General features: G+C 40.4%; 3 protein-coding genes and 1 long non-coding RNA gene across 4 annotated transcripts; 1 reads left to right on the top strand and 3 right to left on the bottom strand.

The window, feature by feature from the left end:
- Positions 1-42: 42 nt before the first annotated feature.
- LOC307255943 lies at positions 43-1986 on the bottom strand. The gene is made up of 4 exons (XR_013845048.1): positions 1887-1986; positions 1176-1274; positions 1009-1085; positions 43-802 (listed from the first exon to the last, which is right to left on the bottom strand). It is a non-coding gene; the product is annotated as an uncharacterized lncRNA (long non-coding RNA).
- Positions 1987-2815: 829 nt separating this feature from the next.
- Positions 2816-13581, bottom strand: ccdc39 (coiled-coil domain 39 molecular ruler complex subunit; the record flags this gene model as incomplete). The annotated part of the gene is given in 21 exon segments (XM_080034113.1): positions 2816-2996; positions 3669-3694; positions 3696-3761; positions 3877-4056; positions 6416-6556; positions 7151-7257; positions 7421-7580; positions 7785-7908; positions 8103-8311; positions 8639-8776; positions 8886-9050; positions 9237-9431; positions 9982-10114; positions 10201-10304; positions 10491-10682; positions 10979-11107; positions 11921-12013; positions 12162-12320; positions 12418-12564; positions 12659-12778; positions 13487-13581. Coding segments are annotated over 21 exon segments (2859 nt in total). The 5' UTR covers positions 13577-13581.
- An 819-nt stretch (positions 13582-14400) lies between these two features.
- dcun1d1 (DCN1, defective in cullin neddylation 1, domain containing 1) lies at positions 14401-19554 on the bottom strand. Its single transcript, XM_080034730.1, has 7 exons — positions 19495-19554; positions 18628-18841; positions 18253-18421; positions 15580-15710; positions 15417-15499; positions 15240-15336; positions 14401-15115 (listed from the first exon to the last, which is right to left on the bottom strand). The coding sequence occupies exons 1-7, from the start codon at positions 19495-19497 to the stop codon at positions 15039-15041; spliced, it is 774 nt and encodes a 257-aa protein (XP_079890856.1). The 5' UTR covers positions 19498-19554; the 3' UTR covers positions 14401-15038.
- A 291-nt stretch (positions 19555-19845) lies between these two features.
- Positions 19846-20836, top strand: setd9 (SET domain containing 9). Its single transcript, XM_080034815.1, has one exon. The coding sequence runs from the start codon at positions 19857-19859 to the stop codon at positions 20721-20723; it is 867 nt and encodes a 288-aa protein (XP_079890941.1). The 5' UTR covers positions 19846-19856; the 3' UTR covers positions 20724-20836.
- The last annotated feature ends 672 nt before the right edge of the window (positions 20837-21508 follow it).

The raw sequence follows: 21508 nt of genomic DNA, 5'->3' as shown, positions 1-21508 counted from the left end.
AACTAAATTATTACGATTCAGTCTGGCTATGAAGTTACGGATTTATTTATTCTGTGCAGTTGTAACAGTTGTCACGTGTTGTGTATGTAGTGAAAATCTCTCCATCAAATGTTGTCAAACATGGGCATTGGTGATTAAAAGGTGACTTAGTATGTACTAGAAATACATTACTAATATATACATTTATTTTATTTGATGACAGACTGCAAAGTATCAGGAATATATTTGCAATGGGACACACACAAAACAGGAAGGAAATTGATAAACAAGTCTTTACATTTATGCATTTTTAAGCATAAAAATAAAGCATGTCAAACGATAATCAACCTTAGTGTCGTTTGGTTTATATTGGGCTGCTACATTACTTATTATACACACTCATGTCTCACTTTCGAGTCGCAGCACAGAACAGTTGGGGTATAGGGTTCATATAATTAATCATTATAATAGAGTTTTGAGTCATTTCAGCATTATCCTTTCCCACACACCTTTCTGTGATCAAATCAAAGCAAAATGCAGTAACTTTGTAATAATTAACATTTTAGACCCAATCATGCCTTACTGCATTTCATTTTGACTCACAATTCTTCGTCAGTTGTGGGAAGGAATTTCCTTTTAAGATCTGCAGGCTTCATAGAGAAAACAAAACTAACACATTTAAAACTGCACATTGGTATTCCTAAACAAGTGACAGCACACAGCACACAGTACATCATGAGGTGAGGATTCAGACTTTGGTGATGTTCTTTAGCGTTAGACTGAAGTTCAGCTCAGGGTTCAGCAACTTGATAATAGAGGCCAGCTGAAAGACATAAACGTTTCTTGGAATTCATTATACTCAGGTAGGTGTCCACTTGAGAGACAATAACTCGAATTTGTCTACTGCACAGATTATTTCAGAGTGAATAAACTGACTCGGTTTTAAGAATGTTTTATGATAGAAGTCAAAGATTAGGATACATAATTGGACATTAAATGTACATTTGTGAAGACGGTGGACAAGGTTACCTCAGTCAGCACTGGACCAATTGTTGTTTCATTTTGCTCAAGCCGGGACTGGACAGCTGTCTGAAGGATTGCCACAACTATGGGATGCAAAAAAACAAATTCAATATCTGTCTAACTATGTTAGATTTCAAGCTTAGTGATATCCAGACAGCTCAAAGTGAACCAACCATTGCCTGTTGAATCAGGAGTGAGAAGGACTGGTGTTGTGGAAGGGATTTGTTGTGGAAGGGAGCTGGGAAAAGTGGTTGTCGTCCTCGGGTCAGATGCTAAGGAAACACATTTTGAATTTAGACCGCTGAGCTTCTTACTACAAACTAAGGGTGGGACAAAAATTCAATACTAAGAGATATTGTTGTAATTTCTCTTGTCACACATTATCGATACACTGGCGCCAAACAGTGATATTTTATTACAACATGCATGTAGGTGTTCTATGAAACAGATTTCTCCCTTTTGCTATTTTGAAAGTCACTACTGAAAGGTGCACAATGTAATTTGTTGTACAATGTTTTATGTGCGTTTGGCCGGTTTGTGATGCACAGATTGTGCACTAATGAATCTAATAAGCTTTATCTAAAGTCAGTTCTGTGAAAAAATACATAATTCCTGCCTTTTTAAGGGTATTTTTTTTCCTTGTTCAGTTACACAGATATTGCGATGTATCGTAGATGAAATTGAACACAATATTTCGATCATTGCAAAAATCGTTTTTTCGATCATTGCAAAAATCGTTTTTCGAGGGGCCATATTTCGTCACAGTATCGTATAGTGGTTGACTACTCAACTCAACTCAATAAACGCACAGCACAGTATGTATACACATTTTAAAAGCATATCTCTCCTGTAAGTCTTTCACTGGTTTCTGCCAGAGTACTCACTTGTCTGTGCAGCACACGAGGCCAAACATCCGGCAAACAGGATCAGCAGCAGCATTGTTAAGAGGTTGATCCAGAGAGACGGACACAGAGTGGAAACAGCTCCTTCTGCTCTGACAGGTGACTAGTTGCTTTTGTTGTGTACCTGGAAGTCACACCCTCATGAAGAGGGCGGGGCAATGGGCAACAATAGCTAAACTCCACGAGGAAGTGACCTGGCCGAATATTAACTCAAACAGGTAACAGAGAACAAAACAAAACTTAAACTGTACAAAGAAACATTGGGAGGAGAATGTATCCTGTATGCGATTGTCTAAGGTTGTGATTTGCTTTATCGTTCAAGATGCTGATCCCTATCCCTATTCATAAAATATAACTTTGGAAAAAGCCAAATAATTCCCAACCCTGTGAATGTGTATCCAAAGATCATCCATTTGGTAACTTTAAACTACCAAAAACTAATTGCTGCAGTGAATTCTGATGTCTGCAAATAATGGCTCTGAGATTTCTCTGGCAATTTTTATTGAGATGTCTTTTACTCAGTAACATTTTTGAGACAAAAATAAGACCCATACAAACAAGAAGAGTAAAGGAAAAACAAGGATCATATTTATCCTTTTTTTAATTAAAAGAAAATAAAGTTCAATCTCTTAGTTTTTTGTCAAAGTAAAGTCTGTCTGTCTACACCGTGTGGGAATATCCAATATCTTTGTGTGATAATCAAGACTTCCTTTAGGCTACATTAGAATAACATGGATAATAACAATAACAGCAGACATAAACACAGCACACTAAATATCCTGGCTGAAACACTTTCATATCCAGCATGTGATGAAACAGTTACGCTGTGCAACTATAACTAGATATGAATAACCATAACCCTCTTTCTCTTGTTGAAAGAGATGTATATAAAGATTGATAACAGCAGCAGACTATGGGTTCTTTAACTTTCTGCTGCTGTTGCTGCTGCTGCTGCTCCTAGAGCTGGACCTGCTGGAGACAGTGGGAGGAGGGGAGGTCACACTCAGATCCAAGCCCAGTTCCAGAGTCTTCAGTACGGGGGAGACAAGTGATGAGGCCCTGGGGCTGCCGCTGGCTGAGGACGCAGGAGACCTACGGAACAAAGAGAGAAAAACATAAATATACAGAGGGAGAGCAGCATATTCAAATCTTAAAGCCTTTGGAAACCTGGTCTTAAATATTAAAATTCAATATATGATATGAAAGTTGAGTGTCTCAATAAGCTTTTGCAAAAATATTATTGAAAATACATTTTCATAAATATTATAAAACCTTTTTACTGTCTAGACCGTTTGACAGGACCGTGGACCGTATAAAAGGTAAACATGGCAACAGTCATTGTTTTTATAGAACCATTTGGGCAGAGAAGAAAAATACTTATTGTGTAATAAGAACCAGGCCATAGCCCGCCTTTATCTTAACCGAATTCCTGTAGTGTACCAAGCTTCAATAACAATATCTTTCATTTGGAATGATAAATATGCCTAACTCTTTTCAGGTGCTTACCATCATGCAACTAATTTCCCAAATTACATAGTTAGAACGATTTTGTGGATTTAGGTTTTTACGGGGTCTTTAAAGAAAAAAAAGGACAACGATCTCTTGAATGATAGGGCGACAACATTGTTATATTTGTGGGGACTGTATAAACATAACAATGTCATAATAAAGACAAGTGAACATCTTAGTTCGGGCACAGTCTTTCACTATTCAACCTCTACTATCACCTTCACTGGGGGAAAAAGATTGATCAGTTAGTCTGACCTGAGAGAAGCCGAGCTAGCTGCGGGCAGAGCTAGTCCTGGAGCTTTGTTGGCTGGTAGGAGTGGAAGACGGAGACGGAAGAGGCAGATTGGCCTGAGAGAAAGAAAGTGGGAAAAATATGAATGTTAAGTTAACCACAACAAAGACAACACAGCTTATCATGACCTAATTATTCATTAATGTGCAACAGTGTCAATTGTTTTTATACCTGCAGGAAGTATTTCTCCAAGGCTGATCTGAGGTCAGCTCTGTCCTCCATGGCCTCATTCAGCATCTTGTTGATAGTCTTGTTGAATTCTTTCAGCTCCCTCAGCTTGATGTCCTTCTCCTCAAAAGTCTCTGTCCTGGTGTTTTGTGCTGCGCGGATGTCTCTGGTTAGCCTAGCGCACTAGCAACCAGCAGGAAAAATTATACATATTAATATGGTGTGTATGTTTTTAATTTCAGGATACCTGCACTGTATACACTCACCGGCCACTTTATTAGGTACACCTGTTCAATGGCTTATAAAAACAAAGCTAATCAGCCAATCACATGGCAGCAATTTAAAGCATTAAGGCATTTAGACGTGGTCAAGTCAATGTACTGAAGTCAAAATGAATGGGGAAGTCAAGTCAATGTACTGAAGTCAAAAAGAATGGGGAAGAAAGGGGTTTAGGTGACTTTGAACATGGCATGGTTGATGGTTAACGGCAGGATGGATCCATACTTTCATGTTGTTTACGCCAAATTCTGAACCTGCCATCTGAATGTCGCAACTGAAATCGAGACTCATCAGACCAGGCATGATTTTTCAATCTTCTAATGTCCAATATTGGTGATCCTGCGAGAATTGTAGCCTAATTTTCCTGTTTTTAGCTGACCGGAGTGGCACCCGGTGGGGTCTTCTGCTGCTGTAGCCCATCTTCTTCAAGGTTGGTCGTGTTTTGTGTTCAGCGATGGTATTCTGTATAGGGGAGAGTGGCCTAAGTTGTGCGGTTGGGGAAGTGTGCCATCCCTTGTTTCTAGAAAACCATAGAAGAAATTGGAAATGTGACCACATATTTAAGAAGAGCCATCCATTTGACTCATCCTGTAAAGAAGGGAGAACCATGGAATAAGATATAAGCACATTTAAGCTCAAAAAACTGTGTTTTGCTTTTCAAAGTAAAATTTCCATGATCATGGTTTTTTGATTATTGTGTATGAACAATTATAGACACGTTTGAAAACGTTTGACACATGTTTTAGTGCTTTAGTATGCTACACTTTGTGTCTATACAGTTAGCACAATGTCAGCCCTAAACTGCTGCATCATGCCTATTATCCAAAATTCTGGGGTTGGGGTGATTTGTGCCAAAGGGCCTATGTGAGTTATAAGTAAGTAAGTAAGTAAAATATACTTATAAAAGCACATTTATGACAGTTTGCACTGTCCAAAGTGCTGTACATAGTGCATTCAGTTAGATAAACAATGGAGGTAAAATAACAAAAACAAAAATAAAAAGACATAAAGCCCATACATCCACAAATATAAACATGGGTTTTGAGCCTTGATTTAAAGGCAAAAATGGAGGGGGAATCACATTTGTCAGGTGGCAGTCACAAGCACGGAGCAACTAGTGCGAAGTACATTTCTGAGAGTTGTGCCAGTGGCATGGCTGTATACGCTGGTCACCAAAAAGAAAGTGATTGTCTACAGTAGCTCAGAAGAGACTGACATCTCCATTCCACGTAACGACAACACTGATGAGAGTTCAGATGGCCAGAAAGATGATAATGGTGACTTTGTCATTGTGAGCTTTGCAGGCAAAACCACCTAGATCTGCTAGGCCTTGTTAAAGAAAATTGACCTTCAATCTTTGTAAAATATTTACTTTAAATAAACCTTAAATAAGTGATTGTCTTATGGATTTGTCTTGCATTACAGTTTATGAGATATATATCAATGGCACAATTTACCCCATGGTATTCTATTCTCTCTTGTGGCACAACGTACACCACACCGGGGGCAAGTTGTGCCACAAGACAACTTTTTTTCCGAAAGCTATATTTCTTAAACAGTTTATTCCAGATCCAAAGTTTTTATTGCCAGGGATGCACAACATCCTGAAATATATGTACATATTGGAGTTGGAGACATAACTGTCAAGGCCTCACTTTAAAATCACTTTGAGTAAAAAGTTGCACAACTTAGGTCACTCTCTCCTACCCTGGTTTTAACGAGTGGTTATTTGAGTTACTGGTGCCTTTCTATCATCTCGAACCAGTATGCCCATCCTTCACTGACCTCTGACTTCAACAAGGCATTTTACGTCCACACAAATGCCGCTCACTGGATATTTTTTCTTTTTCAGACCATTCTCTGTAAACCCTAGAGATGGTTTAGAGTGAAAATCCCAGTAGATCAGCAGTTTCTGAAATACTCATACCAGCCCTCCTGGCACCCTCAACATTGCCATGTTCAAAGTCACTTTTCACCCCTTTCTTCCCTATTTTGTTGCTCGGTTTCAACCTCAATAAGTTGCCTACATGCCTAAATGCATTGAGTTGCTGACATGTGATTGGCTGATTAGTTATATGTGTTAACAAGAAAATGAACTGCTGTACCTAATAAAGTGGCCGGTGAGTGTATATATATATATATACACACACACAACATTCCCACTTTGTTTGCTGTTCACTCCCAGTGGATATTGTACACAGCTTTGTGTAGGTGAAAGATGTTTGAACGAGTTTAGAGAAAGGGATACACAGAGACATCGGACCTGCTTGGTGGCTCTGTCGATCTTCTCTTGCTGGGAAGCGATGTCTTTGTTCAGTTTACTGATAGATGATTGTTTGAGCTCTATCTTTTCTTTCTCCGCCTGCTCTTCTTGCAGCAGACTCTCCACGGTATCGTTCATGTCCTGGAAATGTGGAACGATACACCAACACACACACACACACACACACACACACACACACACACACACACACACACACACACACACACACACACACACACACACACACACACACACACACACACACACACACACACACACACACACACACACACACACACACACACACACACACAAACACACACACACACACACACACACACACACACACACAATAATACAACGTTACACAAGTAGGGTTCTTCGTCATGGACATAAACACAGCAATTATTATTATTATTGACTTAATTATAATTCTTATAGACTTTGTGTTCCCTACATATAAGCCCTTTATAATCTTTTATTATTAATATTTTAATTAATAAATATAATGAGCATCAGCGTGTTGAATATAATATACTAGTCTTAAATGGGGAATAGGCAACACATTTCACATACAAATTGTTTGACAATAGCATGTTTAAAATATAGGCAGACTTTTGGAGGCTGTTTTTGTGAATGAAACACAAACAAGTTACCTCTGTGGGAATTGTAATGGGATATGTTGCTGATTAAGGATAATGAATTGGGTATTCACATGCTATAAAGAGGACTAACCTGTATGTCCTGTTGGAACTCATGGACCTGTTTTTTCTTATACCTCAGCGTCTTTTCTGCCGCCCTGAGCTGCTCAGCCAGCTTCAGTCTTTCCTGGTACTCTGGACCTAAACACAAAAGACAGTCTAAATTGCTTTGTGAATCGGTTATGGTTGCCCTGGTGATTTTAATAAACACAACTAGATATAGACAAAACCACATAACGCCCTGCTGATTATCCCTGGTAAAAGAGTTGGTTTAGTTTCACTCAGTCTACCTGCTCATACGTACTGGATTCATTGGCTTTGCTGAGGGATTTGCGAAACGATGAGTTACTGTTATTGAACAATTGAATGGTGTTGTCCAGAGCTCGATTCTCCAGCTCCATCTTGCGGATTTTAGCATCCAGACCGTCTCCCTTCCGCTTCAGCTCCTCCTTCTCTTGTGCGGCCTGGTTAAAAAGGACACAGCAGTGATTCAAAGTGTTGAGGGTGCACTGCGGGAGCAAGTCTAACCTTAACATTCAACAGAACACTTGTAAGTATCATGAGACTTTTAGTTTTTATTCATCATTGTTGCATTGTTATTTGCTGTAAGTCGGTAAGATGATAAAGAAACAGAAGTGAACACGACGGTGTGCTTAAAGACCTCTCACCTTTGTGATGTAATAAGCCTGCGACCTTTCCTCTTCTCCCTCAGGAGCGGCCGTTGAAAGAGTCACAACCTCATAGCGTTTCTTCATCATGTCAACTTTGGACAGTTTCTCATTGAGTTCGGCACTGCAACAGAATCAATCACTACATTAAGGTGATCTCTATTGGTAAAAAGGGTTGCTAATGTAGCTAGGTATAAAATAATACAAGTACAGCAATCTGTTTGACCCAATAGACAATAACCAGCTAGATGAGCAAAAGGCTGCAGGAAAGTGAGATTTTTGGGGTCACAGCTATGTTTTTTTTTTCTTTTTTTCTACCTGAGTCTCTGTCTCTCCTGCTCACTGATCTTGATCTGCTGGCCGACCATTTCTCTGTAGACTTTGATCTCATCCTCTCGCTCCTTTATGGCTTTCTGTAGATCCAGCCTCCTCTTCTCTAGAGACAGCACGCTGTCCGCCTTGTTGTACAGCAGATCCCTCATGCGCTTCACCTCCATCTTAATGACGTTGTGCTCCACCATGTTGTCCTGGTGAGAAACACATGAGGTCAACCACATAATGCATGCGGATGGTTCTACTTTTCAGATGGATGACAATGACTACTCATTTTGAGAAAAGTGCTTTTCGGCTTATCCAGAGTTAAATGAGATGTTGGATTCCATTCACAAGTTGTACACTAAATATCATGTTGAAGTCTGCAACCAGTTGACCAAAACAGATTTTCACAGTTGAAAAGTTGTAATTAATAAAAGTTTGGACATTCCTCTGGATCAATGACTTAGCGTAATGATGGCTGTTTTGAATGTCAAATTTATTTATTTTTTTATATAAACTCTAGCCTATCAGTCTGTTACCTGTTTCCTGAGCCGGAGTCTCTTCAGCTCCTTTTCATTTGTGTTCCGGAGCAGCATGAGCGTCTCTACCTTGTCGGTCAGATCTCTCTTTTGAACTTCTGACTTCTCCATCTCCTTCCTCAAATAGCGAATATCATCCTGTCACAGACAAAGACATGTGTGAGGTGAATTTATTTCACTGTGTTCTGTGGTGCCTGAAAATGCCTGAATAGCCATGGCGAGGTTAAAAAAAGACATTCAGACTGACCTCGGAGTCCTTGAGCGTGCTGGTTAGCATGTTCGCTGTCTTTTTCTTCTTCTCTAGTGTTTCGGTCAGATCGGCGATCTTGGTTTCCAGCGCTTCCTTTTCATCTGCGCTAATGTCGCCTTGCAGCTTTGCCAGTTTTCTGCCCAGGGTGACAATCATGGAGTCCTACACAACGCAGGAAATGAAAAGGAAAAAATTAATATATGTGTTGGTTTGACACACTCCAACACCAGACTAGGAAAAGCTAGGCAGTGTGATTGTGGAAGGTCGTGTGTGTGTGTGTGTGTGTGTGTGTGTGTGTGTGTGTGTGTGTGTGTGTGTGTGTGTGTGTGTGTGTGTGTGTAAGCGTGCCTGTTCGTTCATGGTCATCCGCTGTTTCATCAATTCCTTCTCCAGCTTTCTGAGCTGGCTTTCCATAGAGACGATGGAGGATTTGGTCCTGGCAACCTCGGCGATATAATCCTTCTCCTTTGTGTTGACTGCATGCAAATGCTCTTTACGACAAAACAGCTGGTGCCTGCAGTCGCGTAGCTGGATGTCCAACTCCTACATCAAAGACCAAAACAGGGTTACAGCAACAACACACTTTTTTTTTAAATGCAACGTACACTGATTCCTAAAACACAAAACTGTATTCATTTGGAGCCAACAAAAAATAAGCTGCTATTTTTCATAAATCACAGCTCACACATGATCTGTGGTAATCACAATTGCTATTGTATATAATGAATATGACTATCACCAGTCGTATTTGCATTGAGTGTCAGTTTGTTCTGTCCTAGTTTAGTCCTATACTGCTGTTTAGGAGAATATAAACTGTTAATTGTTAAATAAATGAAATGGTCTGTTTATTTGTGTTTGTATAGCAGTGTCTGTGGCTCTTTTTGTGGTGTCATGTGCAGCCCTAACAACCTCACTGTTATTGTTTTGCCATGCATGTTGCTGTTCCTGTGTGGTGTGAGACAACACCAACATACAGTCCTTGATATTTTGATTGTGTCCAAAAGCAAAAATCAGCAAAAATGACATAAAACGTGTTGAGATACAAAAAGGCTCAGTTATAACATGCACAACACCACTTCTCGACACTGCTTACCTTGATTTCCTCTTCCTCATCTTTAAGGTACTGGTCCATCTGTGCAGCCTTCTCCTCCTCGCTAAGGGCAGTCTGTCTCACAACTCTCAGCTTCTCTTCCAGCGCAGCACTGAGGGCCTTGGCCTCCTTGAGTCTACAGCAACAACCCAGACACATGATACAGACAGAGTTTGTGTACTAAAGCTGGAATAGTCATTTGTGCTATGAGATTTCACTGACTTCTCATTGTTATGCTGGATATTTTTCCTTATTCTGGATATGTGGGACGTCTCAGAGACCACGTCGGAGGTTGCTTTGTCCATTGTGCCTTTGCAGGTATCCAGCTGCAGGACACATTAGAATCATTTCGTTGGCTCTTACAAATATGAGGCTAGAATACAGATGATGTTTCTGATACAAATGTCACATTCTTTGAGCTGTCACATTCAGCTGTGCCCACAACTGAAAATATTTGTCAACAGGATAAACTTATTTTGTTCTATGTCACACTGCTTTGAAGGAAGGCTGACCTCATCCTGTAGCCTTCTGCAGTTATTCTCCTGCTCCTTCAAATCCTGACGCAGTCTTACAGCATGGTGCTTGGCTTCGGATATCTTCCTCTCGGTTTCCTTGTTGTTGTTCCTCTGAGTGTCCAGCAAGTGCTTCCTCTCTGTAATGGTGGCGTTCCGTTCCCTGATGTCCTGGTTGGCTTGGGCAAGTTGCTGGATGGATTAAGGAGTAAGACAGGAACACAAACACTTGTTACTCCAGTGTACCAATCAGTTTGTGTTCACATTCTGTTGGCTTTTTGTGCTCAGAAATGTATGTGCTTAGAGAGGACACTCCTCCTCTGATTGGCAATGTGCATTTTACATTTAATTCATAATTTTATAGTATTGTATAATATCAGTGTTTCTATCTATCTATCTATCTATCTATCTATCTATCTATCTATCTATCTATCTATCTATCTATCTATCTATCTATCTATCTATCTATCTATCTATCTATCTATTACCTGTGCACACTGCTGCATCTCAGTGTCTCGTTGCTTCATCTGCTTAATCGTGTTTTCCCATTGGTGGATGAGCTGCTGTGTCTCCAGGTGGGCCTGCTGCAGATTTCCTGTAGTTTTATCCAAAGCAATCTGTTCGGAAAGTGGAAGAAAACTTATTTTTTTCTTTTAGCAAATAAACTGTGACAGTCTGTAGCTTAAAGATCCAATGGGAGTTATATTTAATACTTAAGGATTATCTTACATGATCAGAGACATGCAAACACAAACTTTAAAGTCTTTTTCTTCATAAACAACCATCTGCCAGGGGCCAATGGCATTTTTTTTTTTTTAACCTTTATTTATACAGGTAAATCCCATTGAGACCGAAGACTCTTTTGCAAGGGAGACCTGTTTTCCTTTCCCACGTTACCATTCACACACACATTCATACACCGATAGCAGGCTAACTATCGACATTCACACGAGGCAAGGTGGGTGAAGTGTCTTGCCCAAGGACACAACAACTCTGATACAGGTGGCAGGGCGGGGATCGAACCTCCAACCCTTTGATCATCGGCCGACCAGCTCTGCCAACTGAGCCACAGTCGCCCCAATTCTGATTGGTGTATGGCATCCCGAGGGAACTTTTGGTTTCAGTTTTAAACATCGATTTCTGTGATGTACCTCACAATCATGCCGTTTTTTCACTTCTTTGTTCTGCTCACTATACAGGATGACCATGTTTTCCTCTTCCCTTTTCTCTCTGAACATAGTAGAATGGCCTTCTGTAAAATATCCATGATGTGCTCCATCTCTCAAACTAAAAACCCAAATGGACTTGGTCTGTATGGTTACCAGTATGGTGTCTGTAATGTCCTTTCTGGCAAAGATCATTTGTCACATGATGGCAAAAACCATATTAAGCCATATAAACAGGGTGTGTGTAGTGTTTTCTTACAGTACCTGTGCAGATATAGTCTCAGTCAATTCTTTGTCAAGTGCTTTGCGCTTTTCATTTGCCTCCAGTGTCTTCTTCTCGATAGCCAGAGTGAGTGACTGTTATCAGGAGAGATTATAAAGCGTTTAGCTCGGGATGATTCACAGTTTCGAACAGCAGTTTAGTTGAGATGTGACTGCTGCTGAAAAAAACCAAACACATGTACAAGCCATTGAGGTATATTTCTCACAGCCTTTTTCTCCTTACCTTGATCCTCTGCTCATCTTGCTGGGCGTACTTGATGATGGCCATTGTGTCCTCATCTTTGCGTGCCGACTCCTCTAAAAAGGCCTCCAAGGTCTGCTGGTCCCAGTTCATCTGGTTCCTAAACTCCTCTAGCTTCTGGGTTGCCTTGAAGATATGGTTCTGGTGATATGGACAAAAGATGAGTTACACATTTTAACCTAAAGAAAGCTATAGTTTTTTCTAGGTTAAAGGTGTACATGTTATGGGTGGTATAGACCTCTAGCATGTTCCTCCTCTCTGCTAAAGACCTATGCTCGTTCTCCATCTTGGCAATGTCCTGCCCAAGGCGACCGCTCTCCCTTTCTGCCAGGGCTGTGAGGTGTTTCTCCATCTCTTCGTCTCTTTCCTTTGCCTTGCACAAAGCCTATGTGCAGAAAAATATTTTAAAAATCAGAAAGTCAACGAACCCCAACACCTCTCTGCCACATATCATTAACATTGTATTCCGATACACCTACCTCAGAATATTCCAGCTCTTGTTGAGCATTTTTGATGAATTCAAGCATCAACTGCTTCTGATCCTTGTTTCTCTCGAGGTTGTTTTCCAGATGCACTGACTGAGACTCTTTTTTACGAATCTGTTGTTGGGTAAGTCGACAGATTAAAAAGACAACAATGTAGGACATACAAAGCATTTTGTTCTTGGGAGCTGTCTCGAATGCTTTGGTCGGTAGGCTACATGCAGTTGTAAACACTTGCGTTGTGATGGACCGATTATTTACCTAGAACACTGTCAGTTGCCCATCATGGTATTTGGGCACTGTGGTCTAGATGCTGACTAACAAAAACAATTGAAACATGGTGGGGTGCAGGTTTTTGTGAAATAAAAAATCAAGTGTAATAAATAGTAAAGCTTTGAATAATACCTATGGGCACATGACCTTGGATCTATAAATCCATAATTAAAAAGAAACATTTCTTACCATGTCATTAGTAGACTGAGAAAAGAGAAAATCACTTGGCAAATATGTTAACATTAAGCATGCGTAGGCCTACTATCTAGCATTTATTCTGCCCCATGACTATTAATATTTATTCATTTTTAATAAATAAAAACATTCATACAACCCGGTTCTGCTTTGAGGCGCATGTGTAATTTATGAAGGCTACGTAGGCTTCCTTACGTCATCGTTTGAGTCTGTCTCTCAAATGTCAAAGATGAAACTAGTTTGACCCTTTGACCACGGATGTTAATTAACAGCTTTATCAGTTACTCAATTATTTTTACTAAATAAAATTTTTTTTTTTTTAAATTGATAAATATAGGCTAACTTTCCCACACTCACCTCTTCTATCAAAGCCTTGTTTTCAGCGTTTGGTTCGGGGATAGCAAAGCGCTCGTCCCAGCCTACGTCCAATAAAACTGTATTAATCATGTTCGACATGTTCCAGCACTGCTCTACGAGGTCCCTACAAAGTACCTAAAGAATAATTCAGTTAAAAAATATATTTTCTGCTTCGTTATAATAAAATGCCAAGTGTTTCTTTCTCCAGTTTGCTGTAACTGTTGCGACCGCTGTCTGTTGTCAGTCGCCCTTAGCAACAGCACGTGACTCTTATCTGCCGTCACCACCTTTGGTTATATGTCCATGGTCACCACAGGGGAGGCAGCGCGAGGCAGGGACAGAAATTATGCAAACAATAGAGTAATGTAGGCTACATTGTGCTACATCTCAATGTACATAACACATTTCAACATGCAATGGGAGCTTTTGACCGAAACATTACATTACAAGAAAACAGATGTTAGTGAATATTAGCCAAAGACGCAGGACTATGTTGAAAAGAATGTCACTCATCTCAACTTGTTTGCAAGGTAACTCCCTAAAAGTATAAATCAATCTGTTGTATTTTTTTCAAACATTTAATTTAGTTTGACATTTCCATTCCTTTATCCTTACCTAACTTAACTGAATTTTTACTGAATCTTCATCTATAACGAACCCAAGTAAACTCAAGTTTAGTGTATCCTTCAAAGGATATACACTGTGTACTATCTTTACATAGCTGCTTTCTATGCCAGATATGTGATAGTAATAGATAAGGACAAATGACCTGCCAATCATAAACCATGAGCTTTACTATAAATCAAAAGAGCATTTGTATCAGACTGAGGGGAACATTCACCTCTTCAATTTGACCGCATACAATTCAATCTACAGTATTAACTAACCAGGGTTGTATTGAGAATTACTTTGGTTGAACTATTCTTTTTAAATATATAAAACATAACCCAGATAGATATGCACAGAGGACTGGCAGCTTTAAAGATACCAAATTGAAACATTTATTTTATCTTTATACATTTGTGTTTAAACAAACAGTATTATGCCTAAAAAAAATTACAATCAATGTTTTGTACTGACTTGTCACACAAATGTGTCATAAAACAGAAACAAAATCAGCAATGCACACAAAAGTATTAAAATTCCATATTTAAAGAACGTCCTCCCCCTGGCGAACCCCTCGTGTTCAGATTACAATTCAAAAGTGTGTCTATCTACCCGCTTTCGAGTGGAGCCCAACCACATCAATGAACCATGTGGGCCAAGATGGTGACTCCTCTCTAGTTGGCTTGAGCGCACACAAAAAAGCCCAATACTTTAGATAAAAGTTCCAAACCACCACAAGTTGACCAACAAAGAGATATGCCTTTTTTTATATATGTAAATACACACACACATATATAAAGTCTCTGCTGTGTAAAATATTTCAGTCCTGAGGGTTGAAAAGGCAACATAGTTCTCAGCTCAGTGCGGTCCCCTTGTCCTCCGTTCACTGCGCTCTCTGTTTGTGTAGAAACCTCACAATTGACGTTCCTTCAGGCGAGAGCAGCACTTAAACTGCCGTGCTCTTGGTCCCGATGTGTGGCCGTGCAAACTCCACAAAGTCATCAATAAGGACAGGCCATGCTCCTGTTGAACAAACAAAACAGAACTAACTCAATGCATTGACTCCACCATGGGTGATGATGATACGATTCCTCAAACAGATTCTGAAGGGACAGGTTGTAGTTCCGAGTTTAAACACTGTACAAACCTTCCTCATCATAATTGGACATGTCATCTGTGATCATTGTGCTGAAGTCTAGTAAGAGGTTCCAAGTGTCCTTAGGAATGGATCGTTTGTGGTGCTCCTGCAAAAGACGTTGGGCAAAGTTAAAGCAATAGAATTTCAAATTATAATAATTGTTATTTTGAGTGACTATCAACTTACAACTAAAAATTTGTTCCACAGGCCCAGGAACTTGAACCTTCCACTCAGTACTAAATTCCAATATGCAATTGCCATTTCTAAATCTGTAAGAAAACCAGAAATCGGTCAATTCACATTCAACACACAAAAACAGTTGATAGGATGAGCATGAAGGGGTTCTTACCCAAACCTTTCTGGCCAGGATTCTTTGCAAAATTAAATGTAAACTGGTAAAAGTCCTTAAATTTCCCTTGGTCCTTAAGCTCTTGCTCCATCTTTGGCAGCTGAGCTTTTAGCTTGTCTATGTTGTCACAACTGGGGAAACATAAAGCAAAGAGGACAAGAGAAAGGTTTTCTTCAATGACCTACATTCATCTGCGTTTGTTGTCAAACCAACCAACTAATGAGATCACAGAGAACTGTATAACAGTAACTTTGTCAAACAGAAAACTAACTGGATTTGACATCTTCCAAACAGAGCCTGGAACCACTGCACTGATAAGCAGGCAGCGTAGAGCAACTACAGTGCTGCTTGAAGTATGTGAACCCCTTGAGCCTTTTGGAATTTTATTGCAAATCTCCAGATGTAATGTTTGGGTTGGCTTTTACCTGAAAAATCACTTTTCTTTTGGCGCTTGTGGACATTTATAAAGGAAGTCCACTTCTAGGCAGATGTTCAGTCACTCTTATGCCTCGTTTCCACCGAGTAGAGCGGGTCGGAGCGGCTCAGAGCGGGACAGCTCACTTTTAAGAATCTCGGTGTTGTTTCCACCGCCGATCCTACCCTTACTCTTAGGGCGGGGTTTAGGCTGAACTGCGATAGCCGCCGCCAGAATGTGGGTCAAACTATCGGGCTGTGGAACAACTGTAGTCAAGCCAGCGGTCTCTTGTTTTTGCATGGTCAAACCAGCCGCTTCTTTATTTATTCCCCCCGTGTTGTTGTGAGCACAGAGACGGCTCGGTGCAACTGATAGAGACAGTGAGCGAACAGCGCTGGCTGCGGCAGCTACGTGACATCGTAGCAGTGGGACACAGTGTAGCCAACTGATTCTTTTAATGACGAGGAAAAACACCACACAATAAACAGTGCCGCGCTCACATTTTCGCCAAAACACACTGACTCTCTTCACTCTAGCCGAGGTGACTACACAAGGCGGAAATGATTCTTTCGACCAACTGTGGTCAAGCCAGCGGTCTCTCGTTTTTGCTCGGTCAAACCAGCCGCTTTTTTATTTATTCCCCCCGTGTTGTTGTGAGCGTGTATTTACTACTATCTAGGATATGGCGTAAACACACAGAGACGGCTCGGTGCAACTCAGAGACAGTGAGCAAACAGTGCTCGCTGCGGCAGCTCCGTGACTAGCAGTGGGACACAGTGTAACCAACTGATTAATTTATTGATGAGGAAAAACACCACACAATAAACAGTGCTGTGCTCACATTTTCGCCAAAACACAATACCCTCTTCAATCTTGCTGAGATGATTAGGCCTACACATGGCGGAAATGATTCTTTCGGCCAATCAAATGATGGCAGTGTGTAGCTCCGCATTTTCGGCACCCTTTCAGGCGGCTAGTACCCCTACGGAGGAGTACTGAGATTTGGAGCGGCTCAGAGCGGTTAGGTGCGCTTAAACCGTACCCTACCCAACTTTTGGCAAATGAAAAGCCAAACTACCCGGACCGAACCGCTCCGATCTACTCGGTGGAAACGAGGCATTAGAGCTCTCCATTTGTAGATAATTTGCCTCATGGTGAACCGATGAAACTCAAACTTTTTTTAAATGAATTTATACAGTAGCTGTCCCCAGACAAATGTGCAACATTACAACTCTCTTCCTGAGATGTCCTTCATCTTGGCATGTCTGACCTGAATAGGTTCACTTTGGTGAGCCTAAATTTACCTGGTTTGATCTCTATTTTATCTAGTGCCGCCCAATTTCTTCCCTAAAGGTTTCTCATTCCATTTCATCACTCAATTTGGCCCACCTGATTGTGTTTAACTGCTCGATTTAAGCAATGCAGCTCAGGGTTCACAAACTTTTGCACGTACAAAAGTTGGCAAATAGTTTGTTTTATTTGAGTCTTTTGACTACACAATTGATTTCCGGAAAAAAATAGTTTTGAATTGATAAACAAACACCTGTTATTTAATATAAAAAAAATACTGGTAATGATCAAAATGAAATAATGATGGTTGTAACTAAATAAAATTCCAAAAGGCTCAAGGGGTTCACATACTTTCAAGCAGCACTGTATATCTACAAAGGCAGCATTGATGTCACATTAATCATTTCATGTTCAGTAAACCGTTTGGTAGATGCCTATATTTAGATTGCAATGGAGTGAGGTCTTTTTAAAAGATACACTGTTCTCATTAGTCCCAGAGGAAATAAAAATGCATGAATAAATACAAAGAAATACCATTGCTTTTTTATCAATACACCTACACCCTTTGTTCGACGCTAAGTCTGGTAAATTGTGAATCGCCTATTTATTAACTTCTTTGTTGGAAAACAGTGTTTTGAACTTGTGAAAAATACATCCTTAATATAGTTTGTTAACTGCAACTGTTTCGGTTGAGAACAAGCATGAAGCCTTGAGTACGCAATAGTGCTGTGCATCGTTATTGTTGAAGACAGATGCTTTGGGTTCTCAAAATAGATAATAGATAAAAGATTACTCGATCGATCCTCTGAAAAATAATTTGATCCCTCGATCTTGAATTACACTTATCGTGCCCATCCCTAATTTTGTAATTAATGCAAGTGAGGTCTTCCAATTTTACAAACAGAATTAAAAAAAGGGCTTTTTAGAATTTTATGGATTGTTTGTACCATCTGGAAATACATTCTCACCCCTGTTCTGCCATGCCATCCATGAACTCCTGTTTTGAGAACTCGCACTGCGTGGCTGCCCTGAACTTCCAGGCTATGAGGAGGACACTTATACTGGCTGGATCCAGACCCAGGTCGTCACAGAACTGCTGGATCCCGTCAATGCCAATCTTGTTGTCATCATGAGGATCTTAGCATAAGAATGCCAAGAGTTTATTTATGAAATATCAAGTCACAACCAAGTAAGAAAAAAAGTTTTAAAAAAAGTTTTCAGGGATTAACTAAAAATATGTTCTGATTTTCCAGCTGATTTATTCGCTACTGTCTCTAAAATCAGTAACAAGCTGAATATTGCATTAAGTAATGTAATGGTGCTTTATTTTTTTGCATTCATACCTCTGTATCTGTTGTATAGCTGGTCAAGCTTCTTCCGGTCTAGGGCGCCCTTTAGATTTGAAACGTACAGCTCTGGATTTTGGAAAAACTTGTCGGTGGCAACATCTAGTTTCCAGTCGTTCTGTGACAGACAGGTCAGTGCGGTCTTCTCGTTGGACTGCGTGAAAATCATGAACTGACGAACTTTATCCTTCTGTGAGGACTTCAGCTTGTTCTGCACAAAGACCCCAAAAACAGACAAAACACCTGGTGTTGCAGTAAATACATGATTAGATCAATATAGGAAAACAGGAATAGTGAAATCGCCCACAATGTTACTGTACTGAAAAAAAGTACATTTCTCAACTGTCAGAAACTAATTTCTTCATCATCACATCATATTACAGATGGACTCCTAACATTCACACCAGGAACGGTAGGCTAGTTGTGAACTGTGGTAGAAGGTTAAAACACTTTGCTGAATTACAGCAAGAAGAAATCTAGCAACAACATGCTGCTATCCTGACAGCAGTGACTGTGTTGACTGTCAGCTAGCAGATCTTATAACGTTTTAAAAAAAACACGGAGCAAGTAATTTAGTCCAAAAATCCTGTTCACAAGAATTCATTGTCGCAGTGTGTGAATCATTTTTTTGTTCAGTTTGCTTAAAAGCTAGACAGCTTAACTAGCTAACTAGGCTAGTCCCACCGTGAGCTAGTTAGCTAATGCTAACGTCGAGGGCTACGTTTGTTTTCGTAATATAACGGGTATATAAGGTAATTGTCGCATCATTTAATCTGTATTAATCACCCCGAAGTAATACATGATGTGTGCGATCACGGTTTATGTTTACATCACGGCACCAAGATAAAAAGAGTCATTTCTTACCATGTTTGTCTTTTCCAGACTCCCTCTCCTCCCATCCAGCTGCTAATGCGTGTCAAGTTGGTTTTCACAAGTCACGTCAAAACTTTTTCCGGTTGAAACATCGCCAATTCAAAATTAAAGTACAGCGTTATTTTATGACACGTCCTAAATGTTTACATTTTTGAGTAATTAACCAAAATATTATACCCATTAATCATTAGCCTAATTGAAAAACACTGCATTAAAGTTCGAGAGTTCAGATACGAATGTGAAAATATTAACGTGCGTGCCTTTTATTTTGAAGCAGCTTGTCGGAAGAAACTTGAGATTTGCTCGAAATAAGCTCATTTCGCCCATGCCAGACCTCACAGACGTCGCTCTGGATGTTGAAAACTGCTCTAAAACGATATCAGGCCATATGGAAATCGTACCGACACAGGTTTGTGCCTTGGGTTGCACTTAACCTGTCTAAAAATGAGAAAACTCTGCGGAAGGTGACGGAGCGGTCGAAAGACAAACTAGTTCCTGATTCCGAGGTTTCACAGAGTCTGCTGAAGCTCTTCAGAGTCCTGCTAAGGATGCACTGGGCTAACCATGGGGAGCTCCGAGCCGCACAACTGCCCTTTCTCAGACAGGACACAAGTGAAGAAGACCAATGTGGAGGTATTCCAATGTGTGGAGATGATGCCATGTTACAGTCTCTGGGATTCTGTGTTGACAGGAAGCCTAGCACTTTGCCCTTTGCAGGAACTGGAGTGTTTGTCACCAAGGGGGTTGTGCCCAAAGGAACAACAGTTGCCATGTACCCTGGTACAGTCTATCAAGCCTATGAGCCAATTCTCCTCCAGTCCATCAGAAACCCTTTTGTATTTAGGTGTATTGATGGCGTTTTGATCGATGGAAATGACAAAGGCATCTCCAAAATGGTGTTCAGGTCATGCAGTGGCAGGGACATAGTAGGGCCTTTCATGATGAGTGACACCAGCTGGCTTACTAGTAATGCCACTCCACAAAACCCTCTTGCTGTTGGTCAGTACGTGAACAACTGCTCCAACGACTGGCCTGCTAACGTGTGCTACCAGGAATACGACGTGCCGGAAAAATTTCCCATTGAGCTCCGCCAGTTTCTGCCCAATGTCAACTACAGCATGGCCACACAGAGACCTCTACGCTGTGTTGTCCTTGTATCACTCAGAGACATCACAGCAGGGGAGGAACTCTTCTCCAACTACTTCACCATTGTGCATTAGAGTCAAAGTGCACTCCACTGTTCTGCTTTGGTTTCAGAACTAAAGAAACGTACTTTTTCCCCTCCAAGTTCGTTCAATGTTTTTGCCTGTCTTCCAAAAAGACAGCAGTCTCAGTCAGCAGTGCACTGGAATAAAGGCAAAACATATCTTGTATTGTAGCCTATTTTGTAATAAACAAAACTGCTTATCTGATGTGTGTTGCTGTTTGCAGGAATGCTCAGAAAGATCCAAGATGGACAAGGTGAAACAGGCCTTATAGGATCTGCACGTTAAAACCCGAGGATAGAGGTGGAAGCATGGACCTTTTATAAGTGGAAGAGGCCTTTGCTTTTACTTTAAAAGTAGCAATCAACAAATTTAAAGCTAGCCACTCCATTAAAAGCTAAGGTCCTCGGGCGCTCCGGTGGCGTAGTGGATATAGCGCGTACCATATTGGCTCCGGCCTTCGTTGCAGTGGTCGCAGGTTCAAGTCCGACCTGTGGACCTTTACTGCAGGTCTCTCTGTCTCCCCATTTCACCTCTGGACTGTCTAATAAAGCTTGAAAATGGCAAAAATAATCTTAAAAAAAAAGCTAAGGTCCTACATTTACGTTTGCTGGTTTTAGAAGATTCATGATTCAAAGTGTTTATTGTCATGTGCACAATTAGAAACGTGCTCAGTCATACAATGAAATTATTCCTTTGTTTTCCACAGGCTGAATGCCAAGAAAGAAACATGAAAATATGCAATATACAAGTAAAATAGAGAAAAGCAGCAACAATACAGAATATACTGTTTACACGGC

The sequence above is a fragment of the Ammodytes marinus genome (assembly GCF_949987685.1).
Source record: "Ammodytes marinus genome assembly, chromosome: 9".
In the NCBI taxonomy this organism is placed as follows: domain Eukaryota; kingdom Metazoa; phylum Chordata; class Actinopteri; order Uranoscopiformes; family Ammodytidae; genus Ammodytes; species Ammodytes marinus.
This window is presented reverse-complemented; position numbering and strand designations above follow the sequence as displayed.